At 36.1% G+C, this 18239-nt stretch overlaps 1 protein-coding gene across 3 annotated transcripts; it reads right to left on the bottom strand.

Annotated features, from left to right (window-relative positions):
* Positions 1 to 574: 574 nt before the first annotated feature.
* On the bottom strand, positions 575 to 13641 carry EMB3129 (GTP-binding family protein). 3 transcript variants are annotated; one of them, XM_086434543.1, is made up of 9 exons: positions 13458 to 13639; positions 10151 to 10294; positions 9891 to 10007; positions 8180 to 8323; positions 7997 to 8083; positions 4260 to 4375; positions 3672 to 3853; positions 1300 to 1357; positions 575 to 1196 (listed from the first exon to the last, which is right to left on the bottom strand). In XM_086434543.1, the coding sequence occupies exons 1-9, from the start codon at positions 13578 to 13580 to the stop codon at positions 1073 to 1075; spliced, it is 1095 nt and encodes a 364-aa protein (XP_086290669.1). In that variant the 5' UTR covers positions 13581 to 13639; the 3' UTR covers positions 575 to 1072. The 3 variants fall into 3 exon arrangements, with proteins under 3 accessions (XP_086290669.1, XP_086290670.1, XP_086290671.1); XM_086434544.1 differs by lacking the exon at positions 9891 to 10007 and having other exon boundaries at positions 13458 to 13641; XM_086434545.1 differs by lacking the exons at positions 9891 to 10007; positions 10151 to 10294 and having other exon boundaries at positions 13458 to 13640.
* Positions 13642 to 18239: the final 4598 nt, after the last annotated feature.

Here is an 18239-nt window from a genome sequence, read left to right on the forward strand (position 1 = left end):
AAAATAACATTAGGATTTTCCACTAGCAAAATACAAATAATTTTATCGGTGCTTGGTTACATTCGGTAAATGATTTGCATTGAGAAAAAAATTGCATAGATTATCTAAATTCTTAAGAAATTTCAGCAAATGATTTATGGCTCTTTTGTGCTGCAAATTTTGTAAAATTATCCAACCTATGGAATGCAAATGATTAATCAGGCTTATTTTTGAATCTTAGAAATGTCTTCCTAAAACCCATTTCTTTAAAGAAATTCCACTGAAAATTCTGAAACACTGCAGATTCTTTTAATGCAAAGTTTTTCCAAGGAAAATTTGCACATCAAACCTGATTAATCACCTCTAACCATTGGATTTAATCATTTTTCACCAAGGGTTTGGAACCCTATAAATCTTTTTTTCCTTGGTTCTGGTTCATGATGAAAAATGCTCATATCCAATGGCTATAAATTGTCAATCGGAGAGGTGGACCAAAAGATCATTGGGCCAGTCGGCTGAAAGAGTGCACCACAGATCATTGAGAGAACAAAAAAGTAGCTTGAGCCCCAAATAGTTTGGTAAAGGCATTGAAACGTCTAAATAACTGAAATGGATCATAACCTTAGCATGGCTGCAATAAAAGTCATTTCTACAAGGTTTCAGTTTGTAGGTAGAGACAAACTGATCTTCATCACTCATAGAAGTATTCATCTCAAACATTTTCAGTACATGATCTATATACATAGAAGGACCTTGCGACAGACTAGTTAATGTACAGCCATTGCATTGAATTTCCGAAGTAATACATTCTAGTATCATTGGCATTTCTGTGGCATCAAGAACCAAAGTTCCCATATCTTTCATTGTCTCCTTTGGCATATCTTCCCTTTCTAGCAATACAAGTTTAATGGTGATTCTGAGTTCAGGCTCTGAGGTCTGCTTTCTTGAAGGTTTGTTGTACACATTTTTATTCCCTTACGGCTAGCTATGCTGACATCTGATTCTAGGGCCTATACTTCATTAGTGCAATGACGAAGTGGAATGGCAAAGCCGTCAATAAACTTGAGCCCTCAAAGCAATTAGCGGCAAAGCATCATTTGGGTGGCCTCTCCAGTGCAACCCAACCGAACTTCCCTTTCCGAAAGTCTGTCAGGACACGAAATGCTGCTTGGTTAACATCTCCATTGAACAATTGAAGTGCCAGCTTCTCAATAAAACTGCAATCCAGAAAATGCACATCAAGCAAGAGTCACTTTTTTCCTGAAAAATGAAAATAGAAAGAAAAGAAAATAGAGGAAATGGCACCAAGGAGAGGCATACATTTTACCACAGTGACCATCCACATCAATCTTGTAACGACTGCAAAGAGCTTTGGAACCTGGCAGAATTCAGAAAGTGCACATTGTATAATTGCATGTCTTGCATAAATAACTCGACCATAAAATAAGAAACACGAGATAAAAGATAATAGTAAGGTCAGAATAAGGAGAACTTTGGACATGCGGGGCTATGAAGAACTTGTTCACCATATTGATACGACTAACCAAAAGGAAAAGGAAGAAGAAATCTCACATGGAGAGAAGGTTGGAGAGAACTTGTTCATATTTGTTGTATTAATGCAAGAAGAAGGTACAATTGTTGACTTTATGATGAGATGGGATTTAGGTGTATTGTGGGACTTGGGTTTTATAAGAGCTTTCAATGATTGGGAAATTGATCCTGTTTGGCTCTCTCAAATTGTATACCTACGACGTGTATTTGTTTGAGTAGCGGAGGATGATTAGTAGAGATGGGAAGCAAGTAGAGACGAGATCTTTTCAGCTAGATCATTTTATCGGTCCTTAGCACAGGAGCAATCATTGTCATTTCCAGTTGTAGTGCCTTTAAATATTTATTTCTTTATTTGGTTGGCTTCGAGGAGGATGGCTCTAACGACAAATCAAGTCTTTGGGCGTGGTTTTAACACTCCAAATTTTTTTCTTGCTTTGAAAGGCAGATAGGAAGTTTGCAAACCATCTTTTCATTCACGGAATGTTTGCTTGAGAATTATGGTCACCTTGCTTATCTCTCCTCCATCATGGGGTGTTTGCCTAGTTCATTGTACTCCTTATTTGAAGGATGGTATTAAGTTGGTTGGTGCGTGCTTTGCAAACTCAAAACAGATCTTATGGAGCATAGTTCCATTTGCCATCTCTAGGGGAATATGGAAGAAGAGGAATGAACACAATTTTGTGGATCACGAGCATTCGCACTAGGAATTAATCATTTTTATCATGGGATTTCTATTTTTCTAGTTTAAGATTTTAGGGAATTTAGAAGGGTGCTTTTTTTTTGGATTTCTTGGGTAGATGGGATTGAGTTTGTAATCTTAGATGTGAGGAGTGAGTCGTGTTTGGAGGTGGGGGTTGTGGATTGTGTTGGGTGGTGATTGTTGTCTTGTATCTGGCCGGTCAACTCGAACTCATTTCTTTTTATTAATGAATTCTACCAATAAAAAAAAAAGAAAAAAAGATCCAATTGCATTATTAGACTAAAAGTGGGGGAGAGGAATCTAAAAGTAGAAGGGAGACTGCTAAATTCTATGAAAGACTATACATGCCCAAAGGTCTTGATTTGCTAGACCAACTCTAAGAGTGGAGTTTAATGCTGCTGGGGAGGTAGGGGTGCCTTGGTTGGATAGAAAGTTCAAGAGGACAATATTGCAACTCTCATTGCCTAACAAGGTGACAAGGCTCTAGGTCCAGCAGAGTCGTCTATGGAATTTTTCAAAGCTTGCAGGGATACCATTAAGGAGGACTTCATGAGGATTTTGGACGAGTTGCATCAAAGAGGAAAGTGGAATTAAAGATCCAATGCCACATTTATCACTTTGATTCCTAAAATTGAGTGTTTAGAAGAATTGAAAGACATCAACCATATTACTCATGTCGGGGGAGTCCATATTGTGGCAATATGGACTCCCCCTACATGAGTAAGGTTCCATCTACACTCGGATAGAAAAACAACCCAACGAAGCATTTATTTATTTATTATTACTATTGTATATATTATTATTATTATTATTTATATTTATTTTTTTTGGGCGGGGATTGACTATTCACTAATAACAGACTTTGGTTTTGGACAGAGTAGAATGGAGGAACATGATTTGTTTAATAGACCACAAATCTTTGGGGATAAGACTTTGTTTTTGCTATTCCTGGCTCACTAAGTAGAAGGCTCTCCACGGCAAGTAAAATTGAAGGTTCAATGTCTTTTAAAAAATATTATTGGCAGAAGATTGGGATATAGGCTAGGGATTGGGATGGTAAGGTGGTGAGGTTTTGAAAAAGAATTGTTAATGCCCAGTGTTACCTAGCAGGCACATTTCTTATGGTGGGAGCTGAAGATAGCTTTGGGAAGATGAATGGTGTAGAGTGGGTAAGCCTCAGTTTATCTGTCCATAATTGTATAGATTAGTTTCCGGTTAATTAATGCTTCTGCAAGCATAATAACGAGCTTGTACGGTTCCCGGTTTTATTTAGAAACCTTTCAGACGAGGAGATTGAATAATGCATGATCCTCTAAGAGAAAGCTTGAAACATAGTCACAAAAAACTCCTTTTTTTTTATATATATAACAATAAGTCTCGTTTAAAACGCATTTAGTACCTCTAACGATTAAAAAAAAAAAAGTCACGATAAACAACACACCTATTGTTGGAAGCCTTGTCAGCATCTGTACAAGAACAGCAGCCACATCAGCAACTCCATATGATTTCTCTCCGATGTCATCACATATCGCAAGCTTTATTGCAGCTGCCTGGTCGCTTATCCGCATCGGGATTATGCCAGGAGAGTCCAGCAACTCTAAATCTTTCCCAAAGTGGACCCATCTTTCCAAAAACATAAAAGATCAAATGAGTAGAACTGTTTTGAACAGAGTATCTCCCATTCATCTTGAATCATGCATCACATGCATTATAAAGATAAATATTCTACATTAGAAGCTTTTATTAACTTGCTGGTTATAATTTTTTGATACCATAACCACGTTGTCCATCTGAAAGATAGGAAGAAAATGCTTGGACCCATAGCTCGGTTTACAAATTGCATTGCAAAATTTAGGTCATGGAGTCAGTCCAGCTTACTATTGAAAAAAGAGAGCTTCTATTGCCACACCAACTTTTGCTAACGCCACCTCTCAAGATGTGTGCTAATTCTTTAGTGATTTACATATGAATTGGGGTGGCATTAGGAAAAGTTGGGGTACTAAAAGGAGGACGGGAAGTAAATGCATACTTCAATTCTCTTGTGACTCCTGGTCTGGGAGCTGCTGCACACATCCGCCGCTTCAACAATCGGTTAATTAAAGATGATTTACCTACATTTGGATATCCAACTATTCCAGCACGAACCTGTTGCACAATAATGATAATGAAAAAAATCATCCTCGTATAACATAAAAAGTGAGTAATCTCTAAGGAAATTTCATAATTCTAAAAGACTAAAACCAGCTTTTGGTGCTTTCCAAGAAACCAATCATTGACCAAGGGCACAGAACTGGATTTTACAGAATGATTGGAAAGATGCAAGATATTGATACCAATATAAAGGCAGATACAACTATAGGAATTGTGTACACAACTTCATTTCCAAAATTCTTTGATGGTTATCTATATAGGTATCACATCCAATATGTTGATGTGATGGTTTAATTTTTTTTAGTTTATTGGAGCTAAGTATCATTTTTTTTTTAATTGCTGAAATGGATGAGTGATAAGGCTAAACAAAGACATGATCATAAATGGGTACATTTGAGTGAATTTAGGAATAGCATCAATAAGGGATAAAGCTAAGAAGACATGGCTTTGGAAAAAATAGAATGGAAGAACATGACTCATCCAGCTAACCCCAAAATTTTGGGTAAGACTTTGATGATGACGATGACCAACAGCCAACAGGAAATAAAGAAAGAAAGTCCATTTCCGATTGAGATGGTCTGGGCATATAGAATGAAGTCCAATGATTGCATCAGTGAGAAGAACTTTTGTGCAAGTCAAAAACTTTAAAAAAGCGAGCCAACAGGAAATAAAGAAAGAAAGTTGATTCTTGATTGAGATGGTTTGGTCATATAGAACAAAGACCGATGATTGCATCAGTGAGAAGGAGAACTTTTGTGCAAGTCAAAGGCGAGTAGAATGCCAAAAATGGGATAGATGGTATTAGTAAAGAAAAGATGCCCAGATGCATGCTTTGACTTAATGCATGGCTCAAGAATAATTGAAGGGCAAAATAGGATTTATGTTGCTGACCCTAATTTTGGGACAAGTCTTTTGTTCCCTTTGCTATCTGTTGGGGTCTGTGGAAAGAAATGGTAGAATTTTTTAGGGCAAGGTTCATTCTGTGCAAGACATTGTAATCTCAATTTTAGGTTTTTTTATTTTACTGGTGTCAAGTGTTTAAGGAATCTAGGGGTGTGTTTTTTGATGGTTTTGTGGGCAGATGGGAGAGGGTTTGTAATCTTGAGAATTGTTAGTGTGGGGCTGTGCTTCTAAGTTGTATTATGTTGGGGTGGTCACTCCACCACCTATTTTTATTTATTTTTAAATATATAAAAAAAAATGGGACAAGGCATGGATAACAATAAGTAATGATGATCAATAATTAGTATTCACAAACATAATCAAACTCTGATTTGCGAGATATCTACAACAAAGTTGACATCCATGTAATGATATTCAACACAATTGCAAGTGTACAGAGAAGATTCCCTCAAAACAAGAATACTCAGCAAATATGATAAATTATCTTTGTGTTAATGTCCTTAATCACTCTTGTAACACTCTTCACCATTAAAATCACATCCTTCATGGTTTCTGCATCCGCATCTTCAACTACCATTGATGTCAGATCTCTGATGGTTTATGAAATTTCCTTGGTCGCCACACTAGAACTCGTGTGGCATTCTTGACATCGGTCCAATAACTTAGTATGGCGCTTGAATCGCCCCTTCTGATATAACATCTCCATCGACCAAAGGTTTGTCTAGTTGCAGCATCCATCACTAGGTTGTCTATCTAGTAATTGTAGAAGTTGCGATAAATTCTTAGTGAGTAGTTCAAGTTGACTATTGATGTTTCCTATGATCTCTTCCCATCAATCCAACCGTGCATCAATAATGGCATTGTTGTTTCTATATCTTGATAACATCTTCTCAAAACAAAACCCTAAGTTATAGGAGACAGAACTCGCTCTGATATCAAGTTGATCCAACAAACCCCAAAAGGAGCAAGAAATAGTAGAATAGGAAGAAACACAAGTAGAAATGAAACCAATAAGAGAAATCACTTTTCTTTTGACCCTTTCTTTCAAACTTCAACAATTCTAAAAGTATGATTCTGGAGTTCATGTTGCTTTTATGCCAAGAGAAAAGAAAAAAAAACTACCTTAATAATTATAACTTAGACATTAATTAATCTGAATGGACAACTCATAACACACATTTTTTTATATTACAAATGAGGACTTTATTGAATAAGAGGACAAGGTGTCCTCAAAGAAGTAAAATCAGACTAAACTCTCTCGTTACAAACACGATCCTATCTGAATAAAAAATCTTAAAAAAACAAGCCTCTAAACTCCCTAAATTGTTTACAGCAAAAGAAAATCAAATCACGAGTGCTTATGATTGGATCTAGCGGGGAACTAACATTCCCCTCAAAGGTGCGACCATTACTTTCTTTCCATAAGCTCCAACAAATAGTGAAGGGACCCATCTTCCAAAGAATATTTTCTCTGCCAGAAAAGGAACATGACTTCCAACTGAATAAAAGGAAAAGAACCGAACAGGATTGACACTAAACAATCTTGAACAATGAAAAGAAATGGGGCCAAACGGTAAACACCAAACAACAGTGGATGAGAAGATGGTCACTCCCCGCTTGCCTTGCAAAAGCAAAAAAATCAACAATGATTAGGCCCATCGACTTCAGGAAATTGATTGTAGGGAGGTTTTTAAGAGTTGCAACCCAAACAAAAAAGAAAACTTTTGTAGAGACCAAATGGTAGAAGTAGGGAAGGAGGAATCCAGATTCACTACAAGAAGGGAGTAAACTGACTTGATTGAGAATAGCCTGCATGGTTATCCTTCCAAATCCTTCAATCTTCCAAATTCAAAAAGCGCACAAAGGGTGATAGTAGATGAGTAAAAGAAGCTGCATCATTGATCTCCCAGTCATTAAGTCTTCTTCTGAGCCCTAGATCCCAAGCAATATCCCTGTCATTAGTAATCAGGAAGGAAGGGGCATGCACCCCTTTTCTAATAGAAAGCAAATAGAGTACTGGAAAAAGACTGAAGTGGGAGCTTACTACAACAACGGTCCTCCCAGAAACGGACATATTCACCTCTTCCTACCTCATAGCAAATATTCTTCCCAAAATCAGACTCAACACTACAAATGTCTTACCACACATGGCACCCATAAGAAAGTCTAATCGAACTGCTCACCCAGTATTTTCATAACAAGTAATGCCTAAATAAGTCTAAGCCTCTAAGCTACTAGAAGTTAAATCAAAGAAAATAGACAGCCTCCAAACAATACCTGGGCCTCATGAGGATCCAAGTGCACCATTATGTGAGATGAATCACATCACAAATATAAAAAAAGAAGCTAGGGTTTCATTGATACTGTGAGAATGATACAGTTTTTGTACAGTAAAAAAACTGAAATCATCAATGATTTTGTCTTGTTCTCAGTTATTCAGCATAAAATACATTTGATTTTTGAAATAGAAATGTCATAGACAAGTTACAAAAACCATTCCTGTTGTAACTAGATGCCAATTTGTAAGTTGGACCACACCTTTTTTTACTTCTCTCTTTCTTATAAGGCATGAATACAAGGTTTAAAACACCTATGACACCACCAGATTCAAAATTTCATGAAAAAGTAAGGAATTGTCAACTTAGCATTTTCACAAGCAAACATAAAATTGCATCACAATGGTGTCAAATGCAAGAATTTTGGAACACTCACCGGACGAGGAAGTAGCCCTTTGGCACTACGCTTGACATTCACACCAACAGCTAAAGACTTCGCTAACCTCACTAGCTTCATAGTTCCCTGCACATTCCTCAATAAAATTAGTCGATTACTCTGCAGTGAGGGAATCAATCATCAAACCAAAAGAAGCTAAGAAAGCAAATGACATTCGGATACCATTCCGTGTTTCCCATTGGAGAACACCGCCTTTGTTCCCTGTCTTGCAAAATAAGCAGCCCATGCATTTCTGTCTGCAGTAGATATCATATCTTCTCTATTCAAAACTAAGATTTTTTTCCTATTACCGAGCCAGGAATCCATCTGCATGATAGGAAAAGGCTCTAGATCAGTTATGATTACAAATGTTTGTTATACAACTTGTGAGGAGTCCAACTTTGAAGCAATTCAGACCGCTTCAAAATTTTGGGGGAACCCTCTTTGTTACAAGACACGTGGCTTTTTGTATTTATTTCACCCCTACTTTTCTTTTTGAAAAGTAAAAGTTCGTTTGCTTTGAAAAGTTAAAAAGTCAAAATGAAATCTCTTTTAAACCTAAAAAAGACTTTTGCATCAAAAAATTTCTCAAGCACTAAAATCTATAAAAAAAAATTACTTGAAACATTAGCTTGGAGAGGTCGTGGAGGGTGATCTGACCCAGAAATCAAATTCGAACTAGAAGTAACCAATCCAGTAGAAATTTTCTTCTCGTTTACAAAAGTAATAGAGGCAAAGCCCAAATTAGATGGTGTGATAGGGAGGTGGAAACTGCAAAAGGAGTGGTTTCAAAGCATTGTTCTTCCAGCAAATTTTGCGAATTAAAGCAGAAAATTTGGTGAAAATGAAGGTGGGATGAGAAAGCATCGTCGAGGATTGTCTTCAAGCTTGAGGAAGATTTGTTGATCAACATCAATAGAGAGGTTGGAGAAGGTGGTTTGGTTTGTCTGTAGAGAGAGAGAGAGAGAGAGAGAGAGAGAGAGAGAGAGAGAGAGAGAGAGAGAGAGAGAGAGAGAGAGAGAGAAGATGAAGACGATACTGTCTTCAGAGGCCATGGACATCCCTGATAAGGTGAAGATCAGAGAGACCGAGAAATTCAAGTTTCTACTTTTAAAAGTAGAAAGCAGATTTTTTTAATGTTTTAGAAAGTTCTGTTTTTTACTTTTTAAAGTGTCCTTTTGAACTTATTCAAACTTACTTTCTTTCTTTTCTACTTTCAAAAGTAGACAAATTACATTTTAGAACGTATCCAAACAGGCTCATAAAACAGTAACTTCTTTGCTTTTGAAGGTTAAAAAGCTTGTTAGGATTCATTTTAGAAAACTACTTTTCAAAAGTAAAAACCTCAACTTTTTAAAAAGCAAAAGGAAACTACTTTCTACTTCTAAAAGTTACTTTTTCCCAAAGCTACTTTCTATCCAAACGGGCTCTTAGGATACCTCCTTGAAAACGCCACGTGTAATTCAAAGGAGAGGGTTCTAACGAAATTTTGAAGCAGAATGGCCAGTTCAAAGTTTTTTCCCCTCGTGGAAAGAACGCAATCGTTGCATCTTTGAGGGGAAGGTTTTTACGATGGAAGGATTAGTTCTTTCTGTTTTGGAGATCATGTTCTCTTGGAATAAACTTTACAAGGATTTCAAGGGGGTCTTCTTTGAAGACTTTGTTGTGCGTTGGGATAGGGTGTGTTCGTTACAGCGAGTCGAACTCGTTGGTCAAGCTCTTTTGTGTTTCGCTCTTTCTTTTGTTTTGACTTTTTGTCTGTTTGGTCCTCTTTGTTTTGGGTTGGTCACTCGACCCCCTGTTTTCTTATCAATAAATTATCTTTATTGATAAAAAAAAAAATAGTCAACTCCAGGTAAGCAAGTTTAACCAACGTCAAAATAGAGAACTCGACCTGGGGATGATTTGTAGCCAAAGGGATTCTTGCATCTCGCACCTCTATAACAACATCCATCAATTTGAGTTGTTCTTTGAGCTCCTTTTCTGTTTTTGCAATATGGCCAGGATACCACTGCCAAACTTTGAATGTTAGGTGATGGAAAAAGACCACATGGTCTCTCATAGAAAGAGCTATTAGCTCCGGAATGAGAATGAAATTTCACATTATACTAGGAGCTATAGGATCCATTTGGCAAAATCACAAATTATTAGTACCTGAACAGGACGCAAAGATTTTGTCCAGTAGTAAAAATCAGCATCCAAATCATGCCATTCACTTTCACCTTGGCAACCCTCAAATATATTAATGGAATTGGCATTGTCTTTATGGGACCAATTCGGAGCTTTACCACCGGCAGTCTGCAATGTTTTACTTCTCAATTACATTCCAAATTTCAACAGAAGGCTTATATGTACATTGACAGAGCTATGTATATAATTAACAGCACGAAAGACTATTTAAAAAGGTAATTCCATTTTTACATATTTTACATGTAAAAAAAATTCTTATTCACATTTTTTCATGTAAAACAAAATTTTCATCTGACATTATCTAATTCACATGTCAACAAAATGTTCAACATAAGCATCATTAAAGCCTTAACCCAAAAATTCAGGGCTGGCTGAATGATTCTTGTTCCTCCATTTAATAGGTTCAGGATTCAAGTTAGGAGGTGGCAAAGTTTTTACACCAACTGCCAACCAGAATAAGAAACTGCCAAAAGAACTCTGCTGGCTGAACTCAAAATGTGTAATGTAACATGATTTTAAGGGCGAACACAATGCATCCTCAATTGCCCCGAACACAATTTTTTATTGTTTGCATACAAAAGTACATGTATCAAAACAAAAAGAAATGATCACATATAATTATTTGTTGGTCTATAATAAACACATGTTATTACCAATTAGATGGGAAAAAACTTATATAGGAAAAAAAAAAAACAGAATTGCCAAGTTTATGAGTTTTCAATTTGCAAAATCCCTAGGTTTTTCTTCTTTTTTTTTGATAGATAAAACGGAATCCCTCAGGGATTTTTGGGAGATCGAATTTCTAAAAAAAAACTTACGGATGAAAATGCACTAATCCTGGTAACAAAGCACATATACCAAGTTTGCATCCTTCAACTCAGATATCCCACAAGTGGGCACTTGCTTACTTGGTCTCTTGAGTGATGACATTTATGGTAAATGTTGCTCTAGAGGTGCTCACCTCTGAATTCAAGCCAAGTTAAGGTTTTAAGATCATGGACGACAACTTTTTTCCTTAGGAGACATATTCCAGGTTGTAAGATCATAGACTAGAAGTTACATTCTAACATTACCTAGGGTTTTTTATTTTATTTTTATCATTAAATGTTTTGTCAAGAGAGCGGTGGCCTAAAAGAGGAAAAGAAAGACGAGATAAGAAGCCTCCCTAGGCCTAAAGCAAAAGCTACTCTCACATTTTAAAAAACAAAAAACAAAGATCCTATATTAAAAGTAAGACCTCAAAAGAAAAGCCCTTAAAATCTTCAGTGGCTTTGCACAAATAGAATAATAGCTCAAGAATGTCGATAATCATGTCATGAAGAGAATGCTCTTTCCCAAGAAAGACTCTTTTACACCTTTCCTTCAGCTGCCCCAACAAATAAAAAAGGGACCAGCTCCATACACTTACTCTATCCCTAAATGCCAATGATTGCCAACTTTGAAAAAGGTTTACTACAAACCTAATAAATAGGACCAAATATGATGGGTATTTATTTATTGGGATAAGAAATGGGACCAAATACGATGGGTATTGAAGAGGAGTATTACCACACCAATGGTTTTCTCAACGTCAAATTCTATTCCCCCCCCCCCCCCCCCCCCAAAAAAAAAAAAAAAAGTTTGAAGGTAGATCCTCTTATGACCTTCAAAAAACACCTTAAGGATTCCATTCCAAAAACTCCACACCATAGGAAAGTCGAGAAGCACCTTACGATATAGGTATCCCAATCTTCCCAAAGCCTAAACCTCACTCTCTTTTGGAGAACAGATGGTCTTTCAATTACTAAGATAGAACTCACGAACACATTTTTATGTCATTCCACAAAAACTCACAGAACATTCTATCCAATTGATTTCTACGCTGATACACTCCCAAGGATGGTAAATAACAATAAAAATATATTGTTATGCTTGCAAGAGAACTAGTGGTCTATGTCAATTTACCATCTTTAGACAGAAGCCTTGCCTTCAATTGAACATAACCTCTTATCAACCCTTCCAATGACTAGATCCAAAATTGCTTTATTCCTATATCCCACTCCAAGAGGCACGCAAAGATAAGATGCATTAAAGGTTCCTATTTCACAGCCCGAATATTCAGCCAAATCTCCAAATTAGCACTGGTCCTACACAAAAAATTTACTCATGGAAAGGTTCATAGACAACCCAAAACCTGTCTCAAAGCAACAGAATCCTCCTAAAAACATGATATAATTGGAGGGAAGCATCTAAGAAGACTTAAGGTATATCCTACAAACTGTATGGAATAAAGTATCCAGATAAATTACCATTCACTACAACCCTCGAGATAAGCCTATCAAGAGATTCCATCACAATATTGAAGATGAAAGGGGAGAAGGGATCCCCAACTCAAACCACTAAAGCTCCTAAAGAATCCTACAAGACTCCCAATCACTAAAATTGAAAATTTGGCATACACCTCATAATCCAAAAGGTCCATCTACCGCCAAAGTCCGTTCGACCCAATAAATATTTCAAGAAGTCCCGAGAGATGTGGTCATATTGCTTTTTGAAGATCAATCTTGGACAAAACTCCTCAGATACCAATATAATTTTGGAATTGTAACTTACGTTACGTTCATTGACTATAAACACACCATTCAGAATTTGGCAACCTTTAACAAAAATGCTTTGCTCTTGAACAACCATGCCTGAAATAACCTCCTTTAGCCCCGACACTAACAACATAGAAATAATCTTGTAAATAGCTCGTAGCATATTGATTGGCCTTGGATTTGAAATATCTTCCACGCCTACCCTTTTTTGGGACCAAAGCAATAGAGGTACAATTGGAAAAACAAGATTAGTGCTGCAGCGACCTCAGTGGGGGTACATCTTGACATGGTGGCGCACGAATGCCCCTAGATGCGTTTTCTCCGAGATATGATTAAAATGCATCTACGGCCATGCGCGGGCCACCACGTCAAGGTGTCTACGGCTGAGGTCACTCCAGCATGACTCATCCGAAATGACTATCCAAAAATGATTCATCCGAAAAAAAATTTCTCCACAATCATCAAATTGTCCTTTGTAGTGTTCCTATATAATTAAAGAATATCATTTTTTTTTAATAATAAAAAAAAAAAAAAAAACTAGGAGCTTTACCACTACTCATCCCATTAATTGTTTGGAACACCTCATCCTCTTAAATCAAAGAGAAATCCACAAAACACGCTAATAGAAGTAAAATATTTTCGAAAATTGAAAATTTCTCGAGAGGATAAGAACACAACACATTAAATAGTCTTGCCTGAATAGTAATGGTTGGGGATGATGATGCAAGAGCCATTGGTGTCTGTTGCTTGGTATGGCGTTGAATAGGGTGTTGTCCTGTGATCATGGGAAGTCTTAATCCCAACATTTGAACCGCCATTCTTCCTCAACCTCCACTTACTTAGTTACTCTGCTGCCTCTCATGCCATGAGAGCCTACTCTCTTAGAGACAAGGATAAGAGACTCATCCTCTGCTCCGCGAGTTAAGTAATGTTAACAGACATCAACTCCCTTTTTTTACCGCGTGTATATTTGTAGAAAATTACTTAATACACCTTAGAGGAGGTACTCATAATTTTAATGATTTAGATGTAACTTTACATCGTGAGATTGGAGGGTGGCGCTCTTTGCCCACACCCATTATAATTATTATTATTATATTTTTTTTTAAAGATAAAAGTAGGGCTGCAACCTCAACCCAAGTTGTAGAACCCTCGACCTGAGTTCAATTCAACCTGACCATCGGGTTAGAGTTTATTAATCCAAGTTTAACCTAAAATTGAGTTTCTAAAATCGAGTTAACCTAAATTAGGTAATTTTGGACGGATTTGACTTATTGAGCAAGTCTAATTTTATTTTAATCAACACTTAAATTTTATTTTATATCTTAAAAAATAAAATTATTAGTAAATAAATTTGCACACAACCTCCAAATCCATTAGTTTTTGTATTACAATTTTTTCCCTTTAATTTTACAATTATATTTAGGAAAAGAGAACCCATATTAAAATAAATAGATAAATAAAAAAATTTATATGTAAATATATAATATTAGGTTTGGATTGAGATTTCCAAGCCCAAGCTCAACTCATTTTCCATATAACCCAACCTAGGCTCGCTCATCAACCGGGTTGAGTTCAGGTTAGTCCACCCAAGTTGCAACCCTAGATAAAAGGAGTAACAAATGCAAGTGATTAATCGAGAAAACCTATCGAAGGAAAGAAAAACAAAAGACAACCACAAAGCTACGACTCCAACAGATTACAAACGCACTACCCACAGACAGGGAAGTCCTAAAAAATGATCCCTTTGAATTCCTTATAGATCTTACACCAAAAATAAAGAAACACAAGGATCGACAAATGTAACTCTTAGCTTGAATGAATCTTCCCTTCGAACGTGTTAACATCTCTTTCCTTCCGAAGGTCCCAAGTAATTGTGAACAAAGTTAAACTCCAAAACAACCTCTTAAAATGAAGAAAGCTCACCCCCAGATGGGACCATTACCCAAAGAAATTGCTCACAGTACCCGACATACAACACTCCACCCTGAACAAATATAAGAAATGATCACATAACTCTTTTGCCACTAGGCAATGCAAAAGACGATGATTAGCCGTTTCTTCATCACGCAAATACATACAATAATAGTTCAAACCACATAAGCCCCTTCTTCTCGATTGATCAAAATTCTCCCCTTTATAGATATCCACAAAAAAAAAAAGCCACCATAGATGACATTTTAGGGCCTCAAATCACCATGTGGGAAAAGGAGACATCTCCACTCCTATTTAAATTATTATAAAACCTCTTACAAAAAATAACACATTGTTATTAGTAGCCCAAAATCTCGAATCCCTCCCAATCACCCCTCTAGGAACGTCATCAAGACACTCTAACAACTTTGAAACCTCCGACAACTCCCAATCATTCAATGACCTACTGAACCCCAATTCCCGGGTAGAGCCTCCAATATCATCCCCCGAAAACTTGTAATCAGAAGATTATTTTTCCTTGAGATGACAAATAACAACAAGAAACTTTCCTTCGAGGGACCCACACCACACCAATAATCCTCCCAAAATCTGACCTTGTCGCCCCTCCTAACTTTAAAAACCACCCTCATTTTGAATTGAGGAAGAACCTTAAGGATAACTTTCAAAACCCTATACCCATAAGGATTAATTTAGCCGCCATCACTTTTCACCATAACCCTTGGTTAGTTGGAATATTTGCACACAACTAAAATGCTCAATGTACTCACTTCTTTGTTGTACCCACGTAAAAAATTGATTTTGAACACACCTAGTTTAACATTTTTTTATTGTGTTTTCTATGCACCCACTCAAGAACCTACAGAACCTCCTCCTTCTTCTTCTCTTTTTTTGCAACTAAAAATGTTTCATCAATGATTCTAAGATTTGTTTTTTACTTTTTTTTTTTACCCAAATGCTTCAAAATTCAATCAAATTGAAGTCCTTCATATGAAAAAGTACCAAATCTTTTTTGCAATGTTCGATAGGTAGCCATGGGCGGAGCCATGATTTTCTTTTTTTTTTTTTTTTTTTTTTTTTTTTTTTTGGGGGGGTGGGGGGGGGGGGTCTTTAGTTAGTGATAAGTTTGAAGAGCTTGAATATGATTGATTTTAGGGAGAAAAATCAAGTATTTTCTATTAAGGTTTGAAGAACAGAGTATTTCAATCATTTCTCAGTAATTTATGAGAGAAGAACCAAGTCAAGGAGGCAATATCATTAGTTTAGAAAAATAAGGCATCTCAAATATTCATCAAAATCTACATGAACCTTGACTTTTATCTTCTATAACGGATTAATGCAAAATAATCTCAATAGCCTTGCTTCAACTTGAAATAAAAGATAAAAAATAAACTTTATTTTTTCTCTTCTTAAAACCTGTCATCATCTTCACCTTTTTGGGTAAAAGTTTTTCCCTTAGTCTTTAACCTTAAGATTAATGCACTTTAACCTTTCAAGTAGAAAATGAATTTTTTTTTGAATAGAAATTTTAGGACTTTCTATAAGGGATTAAGGAAATGTTCAAATGATAGGTGTAAGATGAGGTCAAATATATTTAAAATTAATTACTATAGAGGTTGAAGAGCTTGAAAATGCCCTGTTTTATGAAGAAAATTTAAGGGTATAAGGTTACAAATAAAGATTGAGGGTATTTAAATTTTTTTTTTTGTTAGTAAAAGAACAAGGCCAAAGGAGGTATCTCTTCAAACTTTGAAAATAGAGGGGTATCTCAAATATTCACTAATTTGATAGAAGGGTGTCTCAATCATCCAAAAAACTTGGGGGGCAACAAACCAATCAACAGCCATGCCATCAGTCGAAAAAAAGGGGCATCTCCATCTTTCGATAATTTACTAGATAGGTTGAAGAGCTTGAAAATGCGTGTTTCATGAAGAAAATATAAGGGTTTTTTTGTTTAACAAATAAAAATTGGGGGCATTTCAATTTATTTTGGTAGTCTAGAAGAGAAGAACAAGATCAAAGGAGGTATGGCATCAGTTTGAAAATAGAGGCGTATCTCAAATATTCACTAATTTATTGGAAGGGTGTCTACAAAAAAGTGGGAGTGATCAAAGGGGCATGCCATCAGTTTTGAAAACATGGGTTCAACAAAACTTACAAGGGTGCATTGAAATCGTTTAGAATTTTGGGGCGAGGGGGACAAAAAATAGAAATGGGTAGGGAAGGAAGCTCAACACAGTCAAAGGGGTTTCCATCAGTTTAAAAATACGACAACATCTTCGATAATGATCAGAATATGGAAAATGAGGGGTGCAATTGCCACCTGATCCCTTCCTGGCTCTGTCTGTGTCACTATGATCCTATACATAGAGTTTCCATATTGGCATAACAAACACAAAAATTTACATAAGAAAGTTAGATTAGAGGACATGTGTGGTACTCTTAAGTAGGGATAAAAGTGGTATCGCCAATTGCCTCTTTTGTAGTACAATGGACCGTTTGATTGAGTATGCTTGAGTTTGGAGGAAAATACTGATTAAGGAGTGCCATTCGGTTTGTTTTGGGGGGCAAATCAAAACCGAACCAACACAGATCGATTTCACTAAGTAAGAACTAGAACCAGAACCAAACCAAAATGCCAATAGATTTGAACCAAACCAAACTGAACTAAAGTCGGCTTGGTTCAGTTCAATGAGTTACCAATATCCTGTAAACCTGTTGAAAGCAATAGATTTTTTAATAAAAAATGAATAAATAATAAACATGAAATTCCTATAATAAGTCATTAAGCTATCAATAAAAGAATATTATTTCTTTATAAGGGTCGGTTCTCATTTTAGTTTGATTCTCATTTTAATTGAGAATCGAACTGAATAGATTGGTTTTCCATTTTCTTAAATCAAAATTAAACCACAATTTATTTCAAATCGAATCAAACCAGCTAAAAACTATCAATTTGATTTGGTTCTCAGTTTGAACCGGACCAAGTTGCACCACCAGTAAGTATGAAATCTTTTTCCATTACTTTTTCCCACCTTCATTCATTCTTTCTTGTGCTGTTTTCCATTTCCTCTTCAAACGATTCCCCCCTTCAATCATTTGGGGTGCTCGAGTCCCATCAATGAGGTTCCTAAAGAAAATCACTTAACAGGACGAAATGGGAGGAATCAATTGTAGATTCCACATTGGTCAAACTGGTAATTTTTTTGGTATTGTAATACTTGGCTGTAAGTTGACTATAATTATGTGTTTGGATTTATCGAACTTGTGAATTATTTGGAAAACTTTTTTTTATTTTATTTTATATTTTATATTTTTAATCAATGATTTTTGTATTTTCACATAAATAATAGATTTTTATTCGAATTAAAGAAATCCAAACTCTGATATTTGAAATAAAGAAAATGTATGCGATGAACACAACCAAATTCGAAGCAACCAATCCCTGCTTTGTTTATTTAAAATATTCTCTAAAACAATTCATATTCTCCAAGTAAACATATATTGGCAAGCATCACCAAGTAAAAGCATTGATTTCAAAGGTA

Source organism: Akebia trifoliata, chromosome 3, assembly GCF_017979445.1.
Source record: "Akebia trifoliata isolate Shusen 1 chromosome 3, ASM1797944v1, whole genome shotgun sequence".
Lineage (NCBI taxonomy): Eukaryota > Viridiplantae > Streptophyta > Magnoliopsida > Ranunculales > Lardizabalaceae > Akebia > Akebia trifoliata.

What these genes read in the sequence shown, in the direction of transcription:
- EMB3129 (XM_086434543.1), bottom strand. Translation starts at nt 13,580, where the DNA reads ATGGCGGTTCAAATGTTGGGATTAAGACTTCCCATGATCACAGGACAA. An exon ending in TGGCTACAAATCATCCCCAG is followed by an intron (nt 8,324 to 9,890) that starts GTCGAGTTCTCT and finishes CCTATCATGCAG; the next exon opens with ATGGATTCCTGGCTCGGTAA. An exon ending in GGAGTCACAAGAGAATTGAA is followed by an intron (nt 3,854 to 4,259) that starts GTATGCATTTAC and finishes GTTTTTGGAAAG; the next exon opens with ATGGGTCCACTTTGGGAAAG.